Raw genomic sequence first — 22,970 nt, 5'->3', positions numbered from 1 at the left:
ATGCATAATTGCTATAATAATAATAATTGCTATAATAAAAAAGGGTTTCCCATGGAGTTTTTCCTCAGTGGATGTGAGGGTCTAAGGGCAGAGGATGTTGTTATGATGCTATGTAAAGCCCTTTGAGAGGGCTATACAAATACAATTGCCTTGCCTTGCCAATAATAATAATAATTGCTATAATAATAATAATAATGCTGAGAAGCTAAAACATATTTTTCAGTTGAATATATATTTGCATTTTCTTTATTTCTTGAAAAGGCCTGGGCAATGAGACAAAGAGTGATATACAGATGAGTACTGAAAGTAATCTGAAGTTGTTTATTAATATGTCATACTTGTGTGGTGGGTAATACCAACAGGAAGGACTGTCTAGATTTTGATTTGTCAGTAAATGTGTCTTGTACTAATCCCATATGGGATGGGCCACAATGGTGGCATGACACAAAAAGTCATGATGATAGTCATGATAATAATAATGATAATGATAATAGTAATAATAATAATGATACTAATAATAATAATAATAATACGTATTATTATTATTATTATTATTATTATTATTATTATTATTATTATTATTATTATTATTATTATTATTATTATTATCATTATCATTATAATACCTATAGGAGAGGTGCAGTTATTTAGTCCAACAGCTTCATTACAAAATAAAACACTAAGTTTGTCTTTATCTCTGTGTTTGTTGGGACTGGTTTACACCGATTCATCTTTTCTGACATGTTATAAGCATACAGTATATGTATGTGTGTGTGTGTGTGTGTGTGTGTTGGGTAGATGATGTGTGCGCTCACTTGGTTAAGGCTTGTCGGGACAGCAGCTGTTTGAGGTGCTGAGAGAGCAGCTTCTTCTCCAGGGACAGACGGATCCAGGCTCTGGCTCGGCCCACATCCGTCTTAATCTCAGACATACACTGGATGTGCCTGAGCAGAGAGAGAGAGAGAGAGGGGAAAAAACACTCATCATCATCATCCTCTCATATTCTCAGACTCCCAGGAGTTAAGGGATGAATTACTGCCCTGTTGTACTGCTTGGAGCTAGTATACAAGGACACAGATAAGGCAGCTGTGAAACCACACAGTGAACCGCTCCTCAGACATTTATCAGCTGCAGGTAAAGAATCAACTTCCTCTTCTTTGTTCTGTGTTCATTCACATTGACGGTCAGATCCTGTGCCACCTTGGAAACCCACAATGCTTTGCTAAGTGAATTGTGTCAGGTGCCGTAGAAAATGAATCACAGAAGCTCTGAGGAAGAGTTGTGGATTCGTCACCTACCTCATATCCTGTATGAGAGACACGCGGAGACACGACATCGATATGGAGCAATCAGACTTCCTTCTCTCAGGAACATGTGGCACTGTCAAGGGCAAATACATGATGGGATGCATGTGTTACAGTCAGAAATGTGTGTTAAAGAGACAAACTCATACAGTGTGTGATTGTGGGGCTGTGTATTACGTGGTAAGTCGGTCTGCTGCTCCAGCTTCTCCTCTCGGGCCTGGTAGTGCAGCAGGTGGGACCACAGGGCCGACTTCCCCTGGGGGGTCAGAGATTTACAGTCAACACACATGAGAGCAGCTGATGACCTCACTGAACATGAGGTGTCATCACAAAGGAGTAATCACACAGTGACCTCTTAGCCTCGGTATATTTAATACTCACAACACACGTGTGTCATTTTACATTTTACTTTATCCTAAACTTTAAAATACAGAGGATCATCCTTATGGAACAATCTACCTACATCACTGAAATCAATATCCACTCTGGCTTGGTTCAAAACACAACTGAAAAAAATCTTTTTTTAGTTAAGATTTGTAGATTTGTATTTCTGGATCTGTCAATTTGTAATTTTTTTTTTTTTTTCCTTTTTCATTATGTAAACTGTTTTTTTTTATTAATTCAGTATTTTTCATTTTTCTATGTTAACTTGTCTTTCTTTTCTGTTTTTTATGTTGTGAATTTCTGTGTTGTCTTTCTACTCTGAAGACCACCACTGTTGTTGTTGTTGTTTTTTCATAGGGGAGGTATTTTTTTTGGCTTCTACCTCTCCTGCACAATGTTTAATTTTACTATTTTCATTGTTTATACAGGTTTTATAATGTGCAAATAAAAAAACTAAACTAAATCTGATGCTGATTCTGACAAGAAATAAAAAGTTTAATTCATGTGTTTATATCTGTGTGTGTGTGTGTGTGTGTGTGTGTGTGTGTGTGTGTGTACTGACCTGTTTGACCTGCAGCCCGTGGCTCCAGATCCTCTCCAGCAGGTCACACAGGCTGGCGATCAGAGTGTTCTCCTCCAGTCCGGTGATGTTGGCCTCCCCGTGGCCCAGCTCCACCGCCTCCCGGCCCATCTTCTCCACCAGCATACGCTTGGTCTGCACACACACAGGAACACACACTGTTAAAGCTATCAGTGGAACATAAGTCCACAAGAATAGACAACAGACAGACAGTTTGGACATTTGAAATGTAAAATGTTAAATTTAACCTACTAAGACAATACTACAGCCACCGATGTGTGTGTATGTATGTATGTATGTATGTATGTATGTATGTATGTATGTATGTATGTATGTGTCTTATACCTGTAAAACAGATGCTACGTATTATAAATTACAGAAGTTATCTATACAACAACTGTGTTTTTAAATTCCTTTGATTGGTTATAGAAGGAACATTTGTCATTGATCTCTGTCTCTGTATCTGTCTCTGTATCTGTATCTGATCAGTGTTGCCGTGACAGCGACTGCTCTGATTAATTAAAAATCATTTTTGCATCAGCTCAGACGGGAAGAATGTCTAACGGTGTCTAATGTTGATGCATCATTCATTAAGGGGTGATGAGCTTGTAGAAAACCACACAGGGGCGGGACAGGTCTGAGGTCAGCCGGTGTCAGTGAGCGGTCACGGCTGTGGTTTGTGTAACTCACCTTCATGCGACACTCCTTCAGCAGCCCCTCCACAAACTTCCAGTTGGTCTGTGCGATGACGGCAGGAGACAGGTCGGACAGTTTGGGCTGCCGCAGGTTCTTCCCCAGGCTGCGCGCCTCCTGCATGTACTTCTGAACAGGAAACACAAGCAGGGAGTTAACACACACTCTGATCAGGCCTGAACAACACAGAGAAAAACCTCAAGCTTATGTTAATTTCAGATGAAGAGAGATACTATAGCCGCGTTTCCACTGCAGGAGTTCCTGGTAAAAGGAGGGGGTAGGAACTTCTACAGGAACGGTCCTCTCTCTCGGTGGCCGTGTCTCCACTGCAGACAAGAACCCACCGGGGTCTGATGGCGACGTGCAACAGTTTCGATCGTGGCCGTTGTGCAGCACTTTTTTTTTTTTTTTTTTACTGCTCTTGTTGTTGTTGTTTTCTGTCAGTTTAGACGCTTTCTTAAAAAAAAAAATGCTGTCTTTTTTTTTTTTACCAGGCCTACTGCTACTCTCGTCTTACTGAGTTATTCTCTCTTTTTTCCGGCCGTTTTTCCGTTTTTAGTAACGTTGGGTTGTGATCACGTGATCCTGCTTTGAGTCTGACCAATCAGCACAGAGTAAATCTCAAGCCCCACCGGGACTTCTTCAGGGCCGATCCGAGTACCTACCCCGAGGCAGGGACTCCGTTCGGCCCTGTAAAGGTTCCTGTAAACGGCCCTGTGAGGGAGGTTCCTGCAGTGGAGACACGCACCAACGGGGCTGGCCCCGAAAAATTACCCCCAAGTTCCTGCAGTGAAACGCGCCTTTTGAAAGAAACGCAGGAAAACTACTGTAGAGGACAGAGGAAGAAGAAACCCCCACCTACCTCAATAACATGATTTAAACAATTTACATTTTTTCTTCTCTTCAGATCAGTTTGAAATTAATGAACTTATTACTGAAAACATCTCAGTCTCAATGCATTCTTGTTAGGACCACAGATTGTGGTTTTGTTATGTGATGCCACAGTCAAAATCCAACACTGGAAGGGGAGTAGAGGTGACCATGTGAGGAAACAGGAGAGGGTGTGATCAAGGAGAGGAGTGTGTGTGTTTGTTTTGAGGGGGTTAGGAGGGTTCCCATTGAAAAAGTTCTGCAGTTAAGAAAAAAAAAATCTTCTCTGCTTTTTGGTTGATGTTACATTTCAGCTCCGTAGACTTCACAGTGAAACTTCAGACCCACGTCAGCTCACCTCAGCTGAACTTGTAATAGATCGTCAATAGATGTGTAGGTGGAGGTGAAACAAATGTGCGGAGGATAAATGTCAAAGTAATGATTTGTACAGCTGTAAACAAAAAAAGTATAAACTGCCTCATGAACATGGTTCAGTCAGGTATGATCCCTTTAACCTGAACACTTTAGCTTATTACTGTTGATGTAATAATCATGACCGTAATAATAAAGACGCAGGAAACATTTGTCTCTATCCTGCAGTGTTTCATCAGTCTGCTGGTTAATATGCAGCATAAGATAAAATATTACATATTTGAATATACATATTTTTCAATTGCTTAAATGTTTATAAGAGAAACAAAAAACCTAAATAAAATATATAGAAATGTTTACAGCAGGGGCGTTTAGCTCACTTGCATGGGGCAGCCCTTTCCTACATGTCATTCCCCCTCTCTGCCTCCCCCTTTCCTGTCTCTCTCTCCACTGTGCTATCAATTAAAGGCAATAAAAAGCCCAAAAAATATACTTAAAAAAAAGAAAGTAATGTATATGGCAATTGACTGCCTCGTAACACAGCCTAGGTGTGAAGTGAACACAGATCAAAGCAGCTGGATATTCTAACTAATTCTAATTTCAAGTGAAAGTAAAGAATTGAAAAACCTCAAAAGGTACATCAACAAACATATAAATGCTTTATAATTTAAAAACATTTCCTGAGGACATGAATGATTTATAATTTATCTCCAATTTTATTTTTCCATAAATGTGTTTAAATCGGTGTCAGTGAGGTTTGTCCTATGCCGAGATCATGGTCCACCTCACAGGGGAGTAGCGTTAAGATGCTGAACACAGCATGATCGCTTTATTTTGAAAAAAAAAAAGACAAAAAAAGACACTTCTTACAAGTCAGTATCTGATTCTGCCCTGACCACCATTTGCTTCATGGCTTTTCCAAATCACATGAGATTGACAGAGAAACAATGAAGCCTGTTATTCAGCGTAATTATATCTCCATGGTAACAGCCTCACCGTTTACAGTTCATTCTCTATCTATACACTGTATAGATCCCAGATGGATTTGTCTAACTGGTAAAACATGGGGTGGCTTTTATTGTGAAAGTCACAGTACGTGTCATGTGCATTTTTGCCTTTTTTTGCTGCTCAGTTTGTTCTGTGCAGGTGTGATCCATCAGTATACACACACACACACACACACACACACACACACACACACACACACACACACACACACACACACTTCTAATGTGTGGTCGCTGCACAGGGAATACACTCGACAGACTGGTCTCAGTAAACCAGTTTCGGAGCAGGTGGGAACCCAGGCTGAGGGTGTGGGGGGAGGAGATGGGGGTGGAGGGGGGAGGCAGCTCCTCCACATACCAGACAGGACGCAGAGGCTGATTTTTTAGGCGGTTTGATAGGTGGGGGGGACTGATTGTCCCACTCCCAAAATGCCATGGAGTTCTGCAGGATCAGACAGCCCTCCACCTGCTGAGGAGGAAGACGAGGAGGAGGAGGAGGAGGTGCGACCGGCACGGCGGCGCACCAGCAGACGGCAGAGGAGAGAAACAAAAGGAAAGAATGGAAAAGAAAAAGCAGAGACGGCAGCAGCATGCACATGAAGAAAAAGAACAAAAACAGAACAGAACTGAAATTCGGTTACAGAACAAAGACAAAACAGAAATGTGACAAAAGGAGACGTACAGAGAAAATATACAGCTGCAGAACGGAGGAGGGGGAGGGGGAGGGGGCAGGTGGAGGGCAGGGTGGGGGGTGGGGGGGGGGTTTCCTACCTCTTTCAGATCATTATCCAGGCTCAGATGCTCCGTTTGCTGCCGGTGCCGGTCTTTCCTTCTCTGAGCTGTAGCCGTCCTGTGAGACCACCTGCAGGTGAAGAACGAGTAATCAGACCGACTGTTGAATCTCCACAACAAGCTGCTGCGCTAACTTTTGGGATAAGAAATGCAGTAATAAAGTCATACAAAATAGATGTAGAGAGATTCTTTTTCTGGATATTGGAAAAGCTACAAACATTAAAATAAGTGAGAAAAACTTAAAAGTCTCAAAGAAACATGTCAAATAATATGAAATGGCCAGTCTCTCCAAAAGCAAAAGAGTTACAATTTAAGATGAATAATTATTATTATCCAGCTGCAGAAACACTGAAAAAGAGATTTGGTTTTGAGGTGGAGCCATGTGCTTTCTGTCAGATAGACAGTGAAACTATTGAACATCTTTTCTACTCTTGTCCAGTAGTCACACTATTTTGGAAAAATGTGTTTGATAGGTTAAAAAATGAAATAGAAAATGTCACACCCTTTAATAAAGAACACATCCTTTTTTTCAAAGATGATGCAAAAATGTCAAATTTGTTAAATATAGTATTACTTTTGGGCAAATACCATATACAGTGTTGTAAATGGAAAAATAAATCCCCGTCAATAATCTGTTTTAAAAATGAACTAAACAAATATTTTAGTTCCTTAAATTTACTGGCAGATGGAAATGAAAAAATTAATGGTATGATGGAAATTGCAATACGATGTAATTTGTTTATTTGTGAAGAGTCCCAATAAGTACAATGCCTTCAACTTGTGTTATATCTTTTATTTTATTTATTTATTTTATTTTATTTATATTATTCTATTTTATTTAAAATAGCTATTTACTTATTCAGTACTAAGCCTTGTAGATTTAATTTTCTATTTTTATTGTAAGAAAAGTAATGTCTTTGAAAAAAAAGAATGCAACAGTTTCCTGTTTGAGAATGTATGTACATTTTGAACACAATAAAGTTTGAAAAAAAGAAAAGAAAAGAAAAAAGCTGTTGCGCTAACTAGTTTATCAGACAGCTGCTGCTGCTGCTGCTGCTGCTGCTGCAGGCCTCTCATGTGTCATCTCAGTGAGGAGAGGTATAGTAGGACGACTCACTTGTTATTGGCCGGCCCCGTGTTGAGCACGTCCGTCTGCAGCTTGGGGAAGAAGCCCTGCTCGTACTTGCCCTGGCCGATCTTCATGTCCAGCAGGTGCGGGTGGATGGCTGTGTGGTCGATCTTCATCAGCCTCTGCTCAATGGCCTGAGCTGCAGGGGAGGGGGGCAAATATGAAATACATTAAGACAACACTGTAAACAGGGCTGAACCACATGGGAAAAAACATCATGCAACATGATTACCATTGGAAGGTATAGCATTAATGAGAAATGGGAATACAAGCCAAATACATGTGACGTACACAGATGGACACACAAGAAAAGAATTTATTAACCTATAATGTTGCAATATTTTCATTATATTTAGACTTAGACTTTTATTTTCCTGTTCGGGAAATTCTTTTTCACAGTACCTCCTCATTTGACATTCCACCACAGAGCAAGAATTGGGGCAAACACATTATAAAACATACAGACTGTAGTGTACATTTGACAAACAAAAAAGTCCACGCAGGGTCCAGGGTCGCTGTAACAGCCGCGTGAGGCTTTTGCACCTCTGCGCCCTGTATCTTTTGGATGATAGTGCAGTATATAGTCCGACCCTCATTTCCCTGCTTGACACTCTGTACATTTCCCTCTAAATGTGCATAAAAGAACCCCAGCCCTGGTCTGTACTGAGCTTTAAATTTGAATGAAAAAGTTTGTGTAAAGTGAATCGAAATAAAAACGACACTGGTAGAGAACAGGCATTCAAAATTGAGGAGCTTTTGTGCAAAGTTAGAAAAAAGATCCAGTTGAATAAAAAACACAAATCGTGATGATGATTTGTTTCATAAAGTAAAGGATATAACTTATATCCTTTACTTTATGAAAGTGGAATAATAAGAGGCTTCTGTCTCATATGGATGGAACAGCTGTAAGGGCAGTTCATGGAAACCATTTCTATTGCTCAACAGTGAGGTTACTGGAGCAGACAGTTTATCGGAGAAAGTAAGAGATCTGGTGGGGTTTTTTTGTACCGGTACTTTAATTCTCATTATCTAAGGCGGTATGTACTTGAAAAGAAGTGGCTGCTACAAAGTGCTGTCTGACCTAATTAGAAGACAGAAGCATTTAAATCAAACACACTTCTTGGCCTGACTCTTCCCCCGTGTCCTTCACCTGCCTCGTCCTCCCCTGCACACGGCGGCGGACGGCAAACACACCACATCCTCATCCGTCTCCGCTTGTTGTTTCACTGTCTGGGTTGAGTTGCCCCCTGCTTGTTTTTAGTGTCAGCCTGGATTTGTCTGACAGTAGCGGCAGTATTATTCTGAGTTGTGGGGAAGAGCAGTGAGAGGAGCCACTGGAGTGAATCGCTGAAGTAGAAGAGGGGCAAAGGGAAAGGCCGCCTATTGTGTGAGGGTAATTGGGTACCTGCATGCACCATCGCCCCCCAAAATGACCTCACCCGCTGGCAATTAATGCTTTACATGGCTCGGCCCATTAGCATGATCGCCGTGGGTCACAGATGGATGACGTGCATAAATATACAAACCATAAAACCCCTGCAGCTTCAGTCAGCACTGGAATATCCAACATAACTCAGCTGCAATTTGTGGAAACATATTTTTATAAAACTAATAAAATCTATATCATTAAATAAATGGGTTTGGGAAGTTTGGGAAATGCATTTATTTGCACTAATCATTAACAATGGAGAATGTGAAAGGTGTCATTTAGACCAACTCTGTATCTCCCCCTTTTGGCTGACTGCTTTGGTTTAACATACAAATGTACTGACAGACACAGCTGTAGATCAGCTAGTGAACATCTTTCTCTTAAAGAGCTGGAGGAGACCAAACATGGAGCTAAAAGCTGCTCAACTCAGCAGGTGGCTCCATGTGAATGCCAATGTTGCTCTTTGTACATTGGATGTGTACGTAGGCAAATGTTTGCTAACACATTACTCAACTTCTCAAGGTGATAATATATCAGAGTTGTTTTTACAGCTTGTTAATTTGCCACAAGTTGAGCAAATCAGTCGGTATAGGTTCAAATTGACTATATTTTAATTCTGGGACTCCACATGAGCAGTTTAGCAAAATTGACAGTTAAAGTAAATCATTATTTATCTCAAACTGCCTGTTATGTGTCTCCTCATACTGTTACTAGTTGTATGTGAGGGGAAAAGAGCCAAGACTCCAACAGAAGTGGAAATTGTCTGATGTCATGAAATATCTGTAGGTTTCCTACACATTTTAAATTTTCCAAATTCCATACTTTTTCCAGACTGTAATTTCCAGACTTCTCTGCAAAAAATTGCAAATAATTTGTGACATTTGTGTAAACAGATGTGTATCATGTAAATAAATCATTTGTTTTCATTATTCTGAATTTGAATGCCATTATGTAACCAAATGATTACCAGGAGATTGTAGCTAGGTACAATGGCGAATACAAAATAATTAACCCAAATAACCAGATAAGACCAAACCCAGATAAACATATTTCCATACTTTTCCAGACCTTTAAATATATAAATTCAAATTCCATACATTTCCATACTTGCGCCGTTGGTTATTATGCTGGAGTATGGATTTAGAAGAACGAGATGAGCTCACAGCAGACGACCTTATAATGAAATCATCATTGTAACCTGACATCTACGTAATTTATGTTTGTGTCATTATTACCTTTTCTTCAATGTGGACATCTGACATTGAGAATTCTACACAATAAAAACATAATAGAACTATCATACATTCATGTTCATGTGTTGATACATTCAACATTCGTAGAGGTTGGGAAGCCTGACTTGCATTTATGCTATATAGTTTTGTCATAGCTACAACAGTTCTTTAACATTTTTTAAATATTACCCATTACACTAATTTAATTTATGTGAATCACATGACTGCTGTGGTCCAATTATGATCCTTCAGTTCTTTTATATTGAATATACAAGTCAACCTGTGATTATTGCTCTTACAGCTGCATGAACATCAGTATCACAGACACTGCTGTTGGCCTGTGACAGTCTGACTCAGCCCTGACTCTGACCTCCTGCTTCACCCTGCACATTCAGCACCAATTAAAGGCTCAACAGAGAGAAACCCGCGCAGCACTGATTGAGTAAAATAAGACAAAAAAAAAACGGCCTGACTAAACACTCCTGCAATAAGACTGTCAGGAGTGTGTGTGTAGAAGAGAAACAGAGAGAGAGTGGTGTGTTTGCTGTGCTGGGCTGCAGGGTTTTATGGCCACGGGGGAGAGCTGAGCTGCAGAAGTGGAAGGGGTAATGGACACAGAGTGTTTACGTGTGTGTGTTTTAAATTGTGCAATCTTGTCTGACCCCCCCGGGCTAATGCACGGTTGGTTTGCCTCGAAGGTCGGACAGACACGTGCAGCATGCTGATCAACATCCTCCCTCCCTGCCACCAGTTACAACCACAACCACACTAGGTTTTTTGTTTTTGTTTTTAAAAAAGCCTCTCCCACCACTTTTGTTCCAATTTTAATCCCAAACTCAACAGATTTCATGGTATAGGACAATTAAAAATATCCTCCCACGTTTTGTACATTATTGGGTATAGTAGCTAGTGATTTCTGTGTCAGGTAAAAGTTATAAACACTGCAACTACTTATTTTCCTTTTCCACTGTTTTTTTATTGAGGAGATCAGTTGGTTGAAGGACTGAATGCTACAAATTGGGCCATATCCTTCAATAAATCATTATACTTCATTAGTTTCCCTTTTTCAGTGACAATATCATTTAGAAACCAAACCCCATGGTCAAAAGGTATCTTCCAGAAAAATAAGTTTTCCCTCAATCATGATATTTGAATTGAGCCATATAGGTTGTTGTAGAATTTCCTCTCTGGTTTCTGGGGGATGAAACTGGAAACATAGCCAGCTCTGAATTGCCTCCTTTAGAAACAGTGATGTGTTTTCAAGTATCATATCTATTTGACCCATATGACTACACTGAGTTTGTAAAAAGGGATAAAACCTATTTTTCAACAAAGGATTATAAGCCTCGCAGAAAGCCAATCTTTATTAATATACAATTTTTGAACAAAAACGGCCTTTAATGTAAGATATAAAGCTTCCAAATTTAATAATTTTAGCCTGCCCTTTTTGTAGTCATTGTTATAAATCACACTTCTTTTCATTTTTTCTGGTTTATTATTCCAGAGGAAGCCAAATATCTTTTGTTCAAAAGCCTTGAAAAAGGACTGTGACGGAGTGGGTAAAGACATAAAGAGATTTGTAAATTGTGAAACTACCAGAGAGTTCACCACATTTCATCACATTGGTCTTGAGTCTTGGCTTACCAGACTCCCTGAGGATGGAGCACCTCTGGTAGCTGGAGGACCGGAGGCTGGGGGCGCGGACGTTGTAGAGGCGGGCCTTGTCGATGCGAGCGTCGAAGACCCGGAGCAGCGGCTCCTTCTCCTCCCACTGGGACATGATTTTGTTGTCGATGAAGGTGGCGAACATCTGCGTCTCGATGAAGTGCGAGAGGAAGGGCAGGTAAGGCTCCGGCTGGTCCGACAGGAAGGAGGCCTGGAGGTGAGGAGGGTCGCAAACACACAGGGGAATAAGAGCTGGTCCCAAATCAGGGTATATACAGGAATCTTGAAGTTAATTTTAATACCTTTTTAAGACTTTTTCAAGACCTTCTCAATATTTTCCAATACCTCACCGCCACTTCAAGCTGTAACCATTTACATCAGTGACACTTTTAACGTAACAGTTTTAGTTTGTGATAAAGACTATAGACCACTATGATACAACAGAATTCAAACTAGGCTGGGATAATAAATCAAAGGCGTGAAAAGACTTTTTAACTTTACTTTTTAAGGGTCTTAATTTTCCCAAAATTGATTTATCACCTTTTAATACTTTTCAAGACCCCGCGGATACCCTGCAAATAAAAGGAAACATCTCTATGGTAACAGAAGCTGTGAAGTTCAGATTGTATATTTGTCAATATACATCTGATCACAGAGCTGCTCTGCTCAACTAAAACTCACGTCATGCCCTTCAGGGAGGAAGATACTGTTTCCACTATTCACTTGGGATATGTTCTGTATGTGGTGTGTAAACACTGTCATTAATAATCCCTGCACTGCTTTGAATGTAGCACATTATTATGTCGTTCATTGATTCTGAGAGACTGATTCATGCCTTCATTTCAAGCTGACTTGATTACTGCAATACACTTGATGCAGAGAGACTTGAGCTCATTCAAAACCCTGCAGCTTGGGCCGTGAACCAGAACCAAGAGGAGACAGCACATCAGTTAGAGCTGCTCTGCACCGGCTTCCTGTTACATTTAGAACTGATGCCTCATACACAAAGGCTTTAATGGACAAGGACCGAGCTACATTACCAACTATAGACGTACAAGAACATTAAAGTCATCTACTTCTGATTTATTGAAGGTTCCCCTGATGCAGCCTTTGTTAGTCATGTCCAATGGAGCAAGCGTTTGAGCATGTATGCATATATGTGTATGTATATGTGTATATTAAAGGGATAGTTCAACATTTTGGCAAATTGGCCCATTGCCATAATCCCTATAGTTTTAGCAGTAGGTTCGTTACCTTTAATTGTCGGTGCAAGCTATTTTTAGAATGGCGGAGCAGAGCCGTGAGCTGCTCAGAGCTACGCTATGGAGGCTAATGGAATTTCTTGGTTTCCCTCATCAAACTCATCAAATACACAATCCAACAACTCCAAAACGCTCTGGTGGACAAGTTGTGACCTGCACATTCACCACGCTATGAGATAATAACAGAACGTTACGAGATGGAGTTGTTTTAGAGGTAAATTCATGCAAAACCGCTGATGCACGTTGCGTTCAGGGACAGTTTTTCAGCAAGCAGACTCTGTATTTACCTCGAAAACGGCTCAGTTTTGTGACGTTCCATTATTATCTCATAGTGTGGTGAATGTGCAGGTCACAACTTGTCCACCAGAGCGTTTTGGAGTTTTTGGATTGTGTACAGTATTTGATGAGTTTGATGAGGGAAACCAAGAAATTCCTTTAGCCTCCATAGCGTAGCTCTGAACAGCCTGCTGCTCCACTCCAACGTTCTAAAAATAGCTTACACCGACAAATAAAGGTAACAAACCTACTGCTATGACTATAGTTGAACTATCCCTGTAAGTATAAAAAATGATAATATTGTAACTGTGGACAATAATAAATAAAAACTGGAGAATGCATTTCCTGAAGGAAATACGGGTGAATGCTGAAAGCTGAAAGCTGGAAGCTGAATAAATAGTTGAAACAATGCTGAATTAAGTTAAGAAACTGCTGAAGAAATCTTGACAAGATGAAACAATATCTGAAGAGTAAAAGTAAAACATGAAAGAAAGAGGCTGTATGAAATGGTTGGAAATTACTTGAATTGTTGAAGATTAGTATGAAGAAATTGAAAAGCTGAAGTCTACTCAAATCTATGTAAAACTGAGGCTGTTATGTGTTTTTGATTTGATCACCTTGTCAAAGTTGTGCATCTGCTCCCTGTTGGTGAGCCAGGACTCCAGGTCCGGGGCGCTCTGGATGACGAAGGCTTCGTAGTCGGCGAACATGGTGGTGAAGCGGCTGGCGAACACCTCCCTCAGCTGGACGTTCAGCTTGGCGTTCCTCAGCTCCTCCTCCTCCACCGCGCTCCGCAGCCCCTGCTTGTCCGTCTGAGCCTTGACCCCGGCCCTCAGCGCGTCCACGCGGGCCACCGTCACGCCGGTGCGCTTGGTGAGCGCCTGCAGCCTCTCCAGCGTGGCGTTCCCCTGCAGCAGCTCCAGGACGGCCAGCTCCTCGCCCGCCAGGTTGCCGTTGCGCCCGTCGTCCTCCAGCTGCTGCAGGGCCGCGGCCTTGCGCTCCCGGCCCGGCGTGGAGGGGTTGCTGCCGGGGCCGCTCCGGGTCCGCGGCGGGGCCCCCGTGTTTGCGGCGAGGCCGTAGCTCAGCATGACCTCGCTCAGCTCCTGGATGAACTCGGCCTTGTTGGGGAAATTGGGGAAGTCTTCTGGAAGCTCGATGCAGTGGTTGTCAATGTCCACAAAACACAGGTTGGCCTGCAACAGGACAAGATATAAATACATAGTTTTAGTTTAGTTTTATTTATTGCACAGAGTTCAAACCAGACATGGTGAAGCAGCATTTAGCTGTTATGCTGCACACAAGTGGAACAAACTACAGGCAGAACTGAAATCAGCCCCAACTGTAAGCACTTTTAAATCCAGGTTAAAAACATTTCTCTTTTCACGTGCTTATAGCTGAGCTCTTTTTAAGAACTTAAAACTTTATCGATTTTCTTTTATTTGACTTTTATTTGCTCTTGCTTTTAACTCTAAGTGTTTTGTTTGTTTTTATTCTGTTTTATGGTTTTTTAATGTTTTGTCTTTATGTAAAGCACATTGAGTTGCCTTGGTATGAAATGCTTGCCTTGCCTATTTGCACCATAAAGATAACATAAGATAAGATAAGAAATAAAATCAAGGACAATTACAAAAACAGAAATGAAACAAGAATATTAAGTGCGGAAGCGGTTTACAACCCTATATGGGCTTATACAAAAAATACCTCCCCAAAAAATACGCAAAGATTCAACAACAAAAACAGAAAGCAATGCATGTGCCATATTATAACAAAAAGATTCAAAATAAAATTATGAGTATGTAAGAGGATAATGATTGTGTACGAGTGAGTGAGCATATAGATTCACCTAGAGTCTGATCCAATGATAACAATCCTAGGAAAGGAAACCTCAACAATATAGCTCGGGAATGTACAATGATACATTTCTGGTAGCGCAAAAACAAAGTCATATCTCCATATTGCAAACAGTAGCAGGGTTTCCAGGGAGCTGGGGCTGGTATTAACGGAGACGTAATGAGGGCAGATTGGTTTTAGGGAATCTGATACAGTCTGAGAGATGTAGAGTAATAAAAATGTAGGTCAGGGTGTGATAATAGCACATTGTCTGAGATCAACCTAAATCTGATATAATGGAGTTAGCATCACACCCTCACATGGAATTAAAGCCAAACCTCTGATCTCAGCACCAGAGCTCTAAAGCCTCACAAACCGATGCAAATGGGATTGAACTTGCAACCCGCCAGAAAGCACAGACATACTGCAAATTCTAGCGGGGTGAGGTCAGGCACGAGCGCGCGGTGCGTTCAGGGGGTCTGGCGAGAAGCTCAGACATCGGAGTGTCGCCCGCGTAAACTGTAGCAACCGGCTCTGAAGATCAAAGCTGAAATCTAATGATTATCAAACATGGGAGCAGATGAAGGATCAGAAGAGTCTGGTTGTGACTTCCTTGTCAAGTATTGGAAGCAAGAGGCTCCTAGACCACACTGAAACACAACTGTGTGATCCTGAACGTCATTAAACAAGATGACACAGTCACAAATTAAGAAGACAGAATCCTTTGTTCAGGAGGAAACCCTGAAGAGATAATAATAATAAAAAATAAACTGTACTTTTTGAGTGGAGTTGTATGGAATTAAAGGAAATCTAACTTCTAACAGTTTCGGTGGCTGATTTCAGAGAGCAACTGGAAAACTGGAGGTGTTCATTGTGCTACAGTAACTGACCACATCTTGTGAAGGTGGAGCTACAGGTGACATTCATCAAGTTGAAATAAGTCAGTTTGTGCAGTGAGGAGAATTTTCTGAAACCTCACAGGACAAACAGCGAGAGAGATTCAGGGGAAGAATCCAAATACAGTTTTGGACAATTGCCAGTGAATCTGTTCTCAGGTCAGTGCAGCTCATTCAGCCTCTGTAGGACACACAATTTTGCCCCCAGAGAGGTTGCCAACTAGGAATAGTTGGTGGTGCATGTAGCTACAACTAATGGAGTGTGATACAACTGCTGTGCAAGAAATCCTCCCTAAAAAGGGTTATAATGTCCAGTTTGTATTAAAGGGACAGTTAAACATTTTGGCAAATTGGCCCATTGCCATAATCCCTATAGTTTTAGGAGTAGGTTCGTTACCTTTAATTGTCGGTGCAAGCTATCGAGCCAGATGCAGAGACTGCTTGCCGAAAAACTGCCCCCGATGGTAACGCGCATCAGCGGTTTTGCATGAATTTACCTAGAAAACAACTCTGTCATGTAACGTTCCGTTATTATCTCATAGCGTGGTGAATGTGCAGGTCACAACTTGTCCACCAGAGCGTTGTGGAGTTGTTGGATTGTGTATTTGATGAGTTTGATGAGGGAAACCAAGAAATCCCATTAGCCTCCTCCGTAGCGTAGCTCTGAGCAGCTCACGTCTCTGCTCTGCCGATCTAAAAATAGTTTGCACCGACAATTAAAGGTAACAAACCTACTCCTAAGACTATATGGGCCAATTTGCCAAAATGTTTAACTATCCCTTTAAAGGAAGTCATTTTAGGAGGCTGCAATGAGTGGTGGAGGATGAGTGGACAGAATAATAGAAATATTGTCAACAAAACGCACCGCACCACAAACTACAGCCTCCACAATGAAGGAGCAGTTGAACCACAGTGTCTGGAGCCGTTAACGTAGGAGGAGACTATGAGGAAAAGGATGCCAACACTGCCATGTAATCTTATCTATGACGCCTATATGATTGATGTGATGCGACGTCAGATAGTAAAGCAGACCTTGATTGAAGTGCAGGGCTCAGAAACAAGCGAAACCTTGTCTGACGTCGTTTATTCGCCAATTACATTCATGGTTTCGCTCTGTGATTCACTTGAAGCCATTCTTTCGTCAGCAGCCAATTTCTAGGTCGCCGCCACTTCAAAGGATCATTCAGAAACACAGGGAGATTCTCTAGACGAGGGACCCTTTGTGGGGGGAGGAGGAGGAGGAGGAGGAGGAGGGGGGGGGGAGGCAGACGGGCCGCGGCAGCATCCTGCCCTGGCGGGTATAATTACAATCCATATGTAATGTGCTGGATTAACAAGCGCTGGGAGTCGGGAGGGGGGGTGGGGTGTGTGTAAGTAAAGCCGGAAGCAGGCAAGCCTGGTTGTTCTGCTTTGTCAGGGCCTTATCTCACCTTAACACATGAATACACACACATTAACTGTAAGCATGAATAGGACTAAGTACACATTCACCTCCTGACTGTCTGACGAGGGCTTGGACTGAAAATGAAAGGGCCAGAAGTGAATTCACTTCAGGTTTTCTTTGCCTTGATGCAAAATTGTAGATGAACAATAGGTAATTCCCCGTCCGACTGTGTACGTGCATACAGTATGTGTGTGTGTGTTTATGCGGCGAGACAAATAACAGGAGATTGTTCAGAATGGAAAAGTGTTTTTTTCTCATTTCCTGTCTGTCTCAATAGGAGCCCAGTAGTCTACCACCTGTATGTGTGTGTGTGTTTATATGCATGCAGACACATCAATAACACTACAATAATACAATAACAATCTGATGTTTAAAAATGTCACTCTTACATTGACTGCAGTTGTTCCCATGAGAGCAGAATTCAAAATGCTCTCAAAAAATTTGATTTTGAGATAAAATTCTGATATTTGCCAAACTTCATCAACCATGACTCCAAAATATTCTCAATTTTTTTCAGGAAGATTGAAAATGTATTGATCAAGAATTGGATGGTATATGTTTACAGTAGTGTTTACAGTCAAACGTTTTCATGCACGGTAGACTCAATTTTCGATAAATCAAAAATCTGTGTGGATCGTTTGTGGAAAACAGTCTGAAGATGCTCTCTAGCAAGTTTGGTGTCAATCGAGCAAAAATTGTGGGAGGAGATTTTATAAGTTTTACAGTTTTTGAAAATAACAGAGTGATGGACTATAATTTGTGTGGACAAATGGACAAAAGTTTCAGCAGTATTGGGGCAATATTTTGGTGAAGTTTCAAAACTGTAGCATGTACAACTACATTGTGAGGACATTCAAAGTATTTGCAGGTCCTCATGATAGCAGGTTTACAAAATGCATTATGCCTGCTAGTGTCCATATGTAAGCGATAAGCGTGTAAAAACGTCAGCTGTGCAGCTCTCATCCCTTAATCCAAGGCGCTTGGGGAGATTGTGCTGCTGTTGCACCTGCTGTTACTAAGCAACCAAAACCTTTAAACCGGATGTTGAACGTCCTTGGATGGAAAGAGCGAGGTGTGTTCCTTTGGAGGTGATTGGCTGGAAGTCTTGTAACATGACCTGCTCTGACATGTTTCCATCTCTGTGCACCGCATGCTCAGACAAACAGGTGCATCACAATGTGCGAGTCAGCAGTGTCACTTCCTGTTCTCAATTGTCTCCATTAGATATATTGAATAAGTTCCTGCTCCATCTCAACGGCTCCCTATTCAGAGTTGGCCTTGGAGAATCTGTCCTGTCAGCAGCTCTGAGCCAGGACTTGTGAATGCACACATCTAGAGTGAGAGGCCTCTTTTGTAGTTTCAGCATAAACTTGATCTCCTGATGCAAAAACGCAAAACAACTACAAGAACCTTAGCTGGGTGGTGAGTTAGGCTTAACATATTAAAGCACATTAAAAAACAGAATAAATTGGTGGATAACAATAAATGCAGATGCTTCCCTGCAGGTAAAAAGGACTCACTGAATGTTTAATGTGCGTCTGTGTGTGAAGAACACACCTGCAGTCAGAATGTCTTGGGCTTATCTTGGTGTAAAGCCTGTTAGCAGGAGGAGCTCACCTATATACTTCCAGCCTTAATGCTAATGAGAATTTCTTTTCATGTAAAGAAAAAGATAAGCATGTTTTCCAAAACACTGTGAGGCCTGAGCTGAGCAAACAGTTTTAATTTGGGACTAGCTGAAAGGTAAAAGTAGCTCATTAAGAATCAGACACTGGTGAAATAATAATAATAATAATAATAAAAAGTCATTTGAATGTCTGTGGACCAGACACATTTTTAACTGTTAACAACAGTAACAGCAAAGTAGGTTTCCCATGTGCAAAATACTCATGTCATTTTCTCTTGTTAAGAGCAACAGACACTAAGGCACTTAATTTATTTACCTGGCTGTTTTTATTTTTCTTTTAAACTGGTTTTATTCTAGCTTATTTGCATATTTAATTATTTATTCCCTACTTGCCGCGCACTGTGCTCCCTTGTTTGAGAATCAGTAATGTTTTTATTGCCAAGAGCAGTAAAATTCAGTTTACAGCACTAGGAACGTGGTGTCAGGTGCAGACACAACAAGGTACAAAAAGTAGTACAAGGTAGTGATATGATACAATTTAGGATTTATATACCATAGAATAAAATAGAATAGAATAAAAAATAAAGATAGAGATATACAGACTACAGAATGTCTGTGACTGTAAGAACTGAATTGCCCTTCTGGGACAAATAAAGCAATCTGAATCTGAATGTGAAAGCCATGGGTTTTCTACAACATACCTCCTGAGGAAGCTCCAGCTTGGAGCGGTCAGTTCCCTCCTTGGACTGCAGGCCCATGAGGTAGGGAACAGGAGCATCCAGGAAGTGGAGCAGCGAGGCCGGCAGGATGGGAACGTAGACGTGCTGCCACTGAAAGGGGAACAACAGGGTGGTGATGCCCTCTGCCACCGTCATCAGCCGCTGGTAGTCTGAAAGAGAGAGGAGGAGGAGGAGGGAGGAATGAAGGCGAGGGCACAGATCAAAGTGACGAAGCTCAGATGAAGGAAACGTCTTATCAAACTGCTCCAGCCTGATGAGCTCTTTGTGAAAAGGTCGAGCGGTTTTATTTTGAACCTCATGTCTCTTGAAACCTCAGAGATATCAAACCCAACTTTATCACAAAGGACGGAACAGCTCAGATTTAAAGGTCACAACGGCGACATCACAAAACGGATTTTGACAATTCAGCTGTAGTTTCTGGGGTTAGATATCACGCTCAATCTAGTGCAGATTTAAATGCACTAGATTGAGCGTGAAATCTAAAGGTTGCACTTTTAATATCAAATATTACAAATGAGCTTTTCTTGTTTTTTGCCAATTTTGTCTGTCAATGTCAAACAAAACAAAACAATTTCACCAAATTTAAACATCTTTGGTATTCAGGGTTGGGCTCCAAAATACTTGATGGTTGTAAATGAGATAAGGCCATTTGCCTCAAAGTCAGTGTCTTGAAGTCTAAATACAATATCAAGAAGCGTTAAAGATACTTTTTGCGAGGTTGATCTAATGATTATCTATAGAAAATGTGGTAGCAATCAGACTAACAATGAAAGGAAGATGTCAAAAATGTGTTTTTCAATCAAATTAAATGGAAAATTGCTTGTTTTTTGTAGCTGGACAATTCAATTTACAGTGTTTCTGAAATTAAATTGGCCTCATGTTTGTTGTACCACCTCTGGTTATTTGGCCAAGTTTCGTGCTTCTTACTCCAGGTCACAGGAGACTGAGCCCGTTTGGCAGAATAAATGAACACATAACAGACTGAAACAAAAGGTTTCTGCCTCTTCAAGGATAAAACCCTCATAATAAATCCCCACTGATGGGAACAACTACAATGGAGCTCCAGCAGCAGCATCAGTGCTGCGAGTTCAAAACAACTTCCTGTGATATTCACTGAGGAGTTGTGTCAAAGTGCAAGTCAGCAGCAAACACTTTCACAAGCTTGTATGACACCATGTAAACCCACCGACAGTCTCAATATGGGTGGGAAAGGAAACTAAACAAAAACAGTTTAGTGAGGTCATAATGTGTCACTCACCTCCTGCTGACTGTTTACATTAAAGTCTCTATCTCTTTCTTTTCAAGTCGCTCTAGCAGTTGTTGGTGAAAGGTCACGGTCTCTTATTAAAATACTGTCAACAGTCATTATGACTTCTCCAGTAATTAGTGTGACTGCTGAAGCAGTCACACTATTGTTCTTCTGTTTGGCCATTTTCTTCCGCCTTTTTACGGTCTTCTTCTAGTCCTTCATACTTTGTGCTATTTCAACAATTCATATATCAAAACGTGCAGCTTTTTTTGAACTTTATCGGCATTACTTTTCTCTTTTTAACTATTTATACTTTTTCAAATATTTAACTTTTTCACAAAAAATCTCACATTCATCAAAGTCTCAACCTCTCTTCTTCACAACTCCACTGTAGTGTAGGGGTTAGGGTGGATGCCTGCCAACCCTAAGGTCACTGGTTCGAATCCAAGGGAAGAACTCTTGTTATGTTATGTTGAATTCTGCTCTCCTCCCCCGCCTTCAATTGGTTACAGGTGTTTGTTATCTCCTTGATTACTCATACCAGTTTGCAGCACATCATCACATTACAATGAATGACAACAGTCTTGAAAGCAGTGTGCTCTCTGTAGCCGAGTGGCAGAGTAAAGGTTAAATGATCATATGGTCATGGGTTCGATTCCTGCCTCAGTCTTTTCACTTCATTGCTTGACTTTTGATTCCAATTATTCAGCTGTCATTGGACAGTCTTTGATTCCTCATAGTATAAAGCTCATTGTAACTCAGGTTCTCTGTGGCCATATGGTTAGTGTGTTAGGTGTTGTGCTATTTCAACAATTCAAATATCAAAACGTGCAGCTTTTTTTGAACTTTATCGGCATTACTTTTCTCTTTTTAACTATTTATACTTTTTAAAATATTTAACTTTTTCTGCAAATTAAACTCTAGACAAATTATTTTCTCCAGTTTTGTAGCCACACTTGTCTTCTGGCTAAAATTCTGGTCAAAAATGCAAAGAGACTTAGATAATAATTTAAAATATTTTTTAAATGCAGCCAGGGAGCTCTCTGCTCTCATTCAGCCCAATGCTGAGAGTTCTCCACAACATGCCTATGTCTGTGCTCTCTGTGGCAAAGTGGCAGAGTAAAGGTTTATTGATCATGAGGTCATGGGTTCGATTCCTTACTTTTTTTTTTAAGCAGAAGCCAGTGATCCTCTTATCAAAGGTTTTCTTTACCCCTCACATACTGTCTCTGTCTGTAGCCTAGTGGTTAGCTTGCTGGTCTGGAGACCTGAAGGTTGCTGGTTCAAATCTTGCCTCAACAACAATTGTAGTGAATTATTTTCCCAGTTGTCCTCTGTTGACTTCTGATAACTTGCTTCATGTTGAAACTGCTGCTCTCAGCCTGAAATTCACAGAAATTTTCATTCTAAGTCATTCAAGCTTGACTCTCAAGCTTTCTTGATGTTGACAGTGTGCAGATCATTAACAGACAACAGTCTCTGCAACTGTGTGTGCACTGCGGCCTAGAGGCAGAGTGGCAGTCTAATGACCATGAGGTTGTGGGTTCGATTCTGACCTTGGTCAAACATTTGTATGGTGATCACTGCTTGCACTATTTGCTAATTCTGCAACAGCGTTCAGTTGCTATCAGCAGTCACACCATTTCCATTCTTGGAAATGCTTTTTCTAGTTAACTGCTATTACTCACAACCAGTGTTTAACCAGAGTGGTTTTTGGAAAGCTTCATCTGAAATGGGTTTTTGAAGAGAGTTTTTCTTAATTTTGGGACCAAACCTAAAAGTTCTGATTTGGTCAGTTATTGGATGATTTTTAAAATACCCCCCCCCCCCCCAAAAAAAAAAAAAAACAAAAAAAACAAACAAATCTAGTGCCATCAGGTCAAATGTTAGGACAATGGATGAAATTTAGCCACTGTGCTAACTCTGGCATATTTATATTGATGCTTTTCGCTGATATGTTGATTAATGTGCATTGTCCTAATCAAATAAATAAATAAAAATGTTCAATTTGTCTTTAATAAACTCTGAAATTAATGAGTAGCCTATGTTATACATGTGAAAAAAGTTAACCCGCTAAACTAAGATTTAGCAGCAGTAGCCTATGCTAAACACTGGCACTGTTAGCATTATCTTTGTGAGTAGCAGCGTGCCCTAACATTAGCACAAGTACAACCACATAGATTGTAGAG

General features: G+C 40.8%; 1 protein-coding gene across 7 annotated transcripts in view; it reads right to left on the bottom strand.

Annotated features, from left to right (window-relative positions):
• The window catches only part of dennd5b (DENN/MADD domain containing 5B), an 86,470-nt gene that overhangs the window by 13,186 nt on the left and 50,314 nt on the right, over nt 1-22,970 (bottom strand). For 4 of the 7 annotated variants that reach the window (XM_085769786.1, XM_085769788.1, XM_085769789.1 and 1 more), the window contains 10 exons: nt 19,494-19,681; nt 13,613-14,188; nt 11,437-11,668; nt 7,120-7,270; nt 5,982-6,072; nt 2,959-3,090; nt 2,251-2,403; nt 1,482-1,560; nt 1,299-1,380; nt 816-944 (listed from right to left, as the gene is read on the bottom strand). In XM_085769786.1, the coding sequence (XP_085625912.1) occupies nt 816-944; nt 1,299-1,380; nt 1,482-1,560; nt 2,251-2,403; nt 2,959-3,090; nt 5,982-6,072; nt 7,120-7,270; nt 11,437-11,668; nt 13,613-14,188; nt 19,494-19,681 (1,813 nt within the window). Of the gene's footprint in view, nt 1-815; nt 945-1,298; nt 1,381-1,481; nt 1,561-2,250; nt 2,404-2,958; nt 3,091-5,568; nt 5,680-5,981; nt 6,073-7,119; nt 7,271-11,436; nt 11,669-13,612; nt 14,189-19,493; nt 19,682-22,970 lie in introns of all 7 variants that reach the window. The other 3 variants (XM_085769782.1, XM_085769783.1, XM_085769784.1) reach the window with 1 other exon arrangement.

This window comes from Trachurus japonicus, chromosome 23 (assembly GCF_045865225.1).
Source record: "Trachurus japonicus isolate A0001 chromosome 23, Traja_1.0".
Classification (NCBI taxonomy): Eukaryota; Metazoa; Chordata; class Actinopteri; order Carangiformes; family Carangidae; genus Trachurus; species Trachurus japonicus.
The sequence above is the reverse complement of the archived record's forward strand: the minus strand, read 5'-3'. Positions and strand labels throughout refer to the sequence as shown.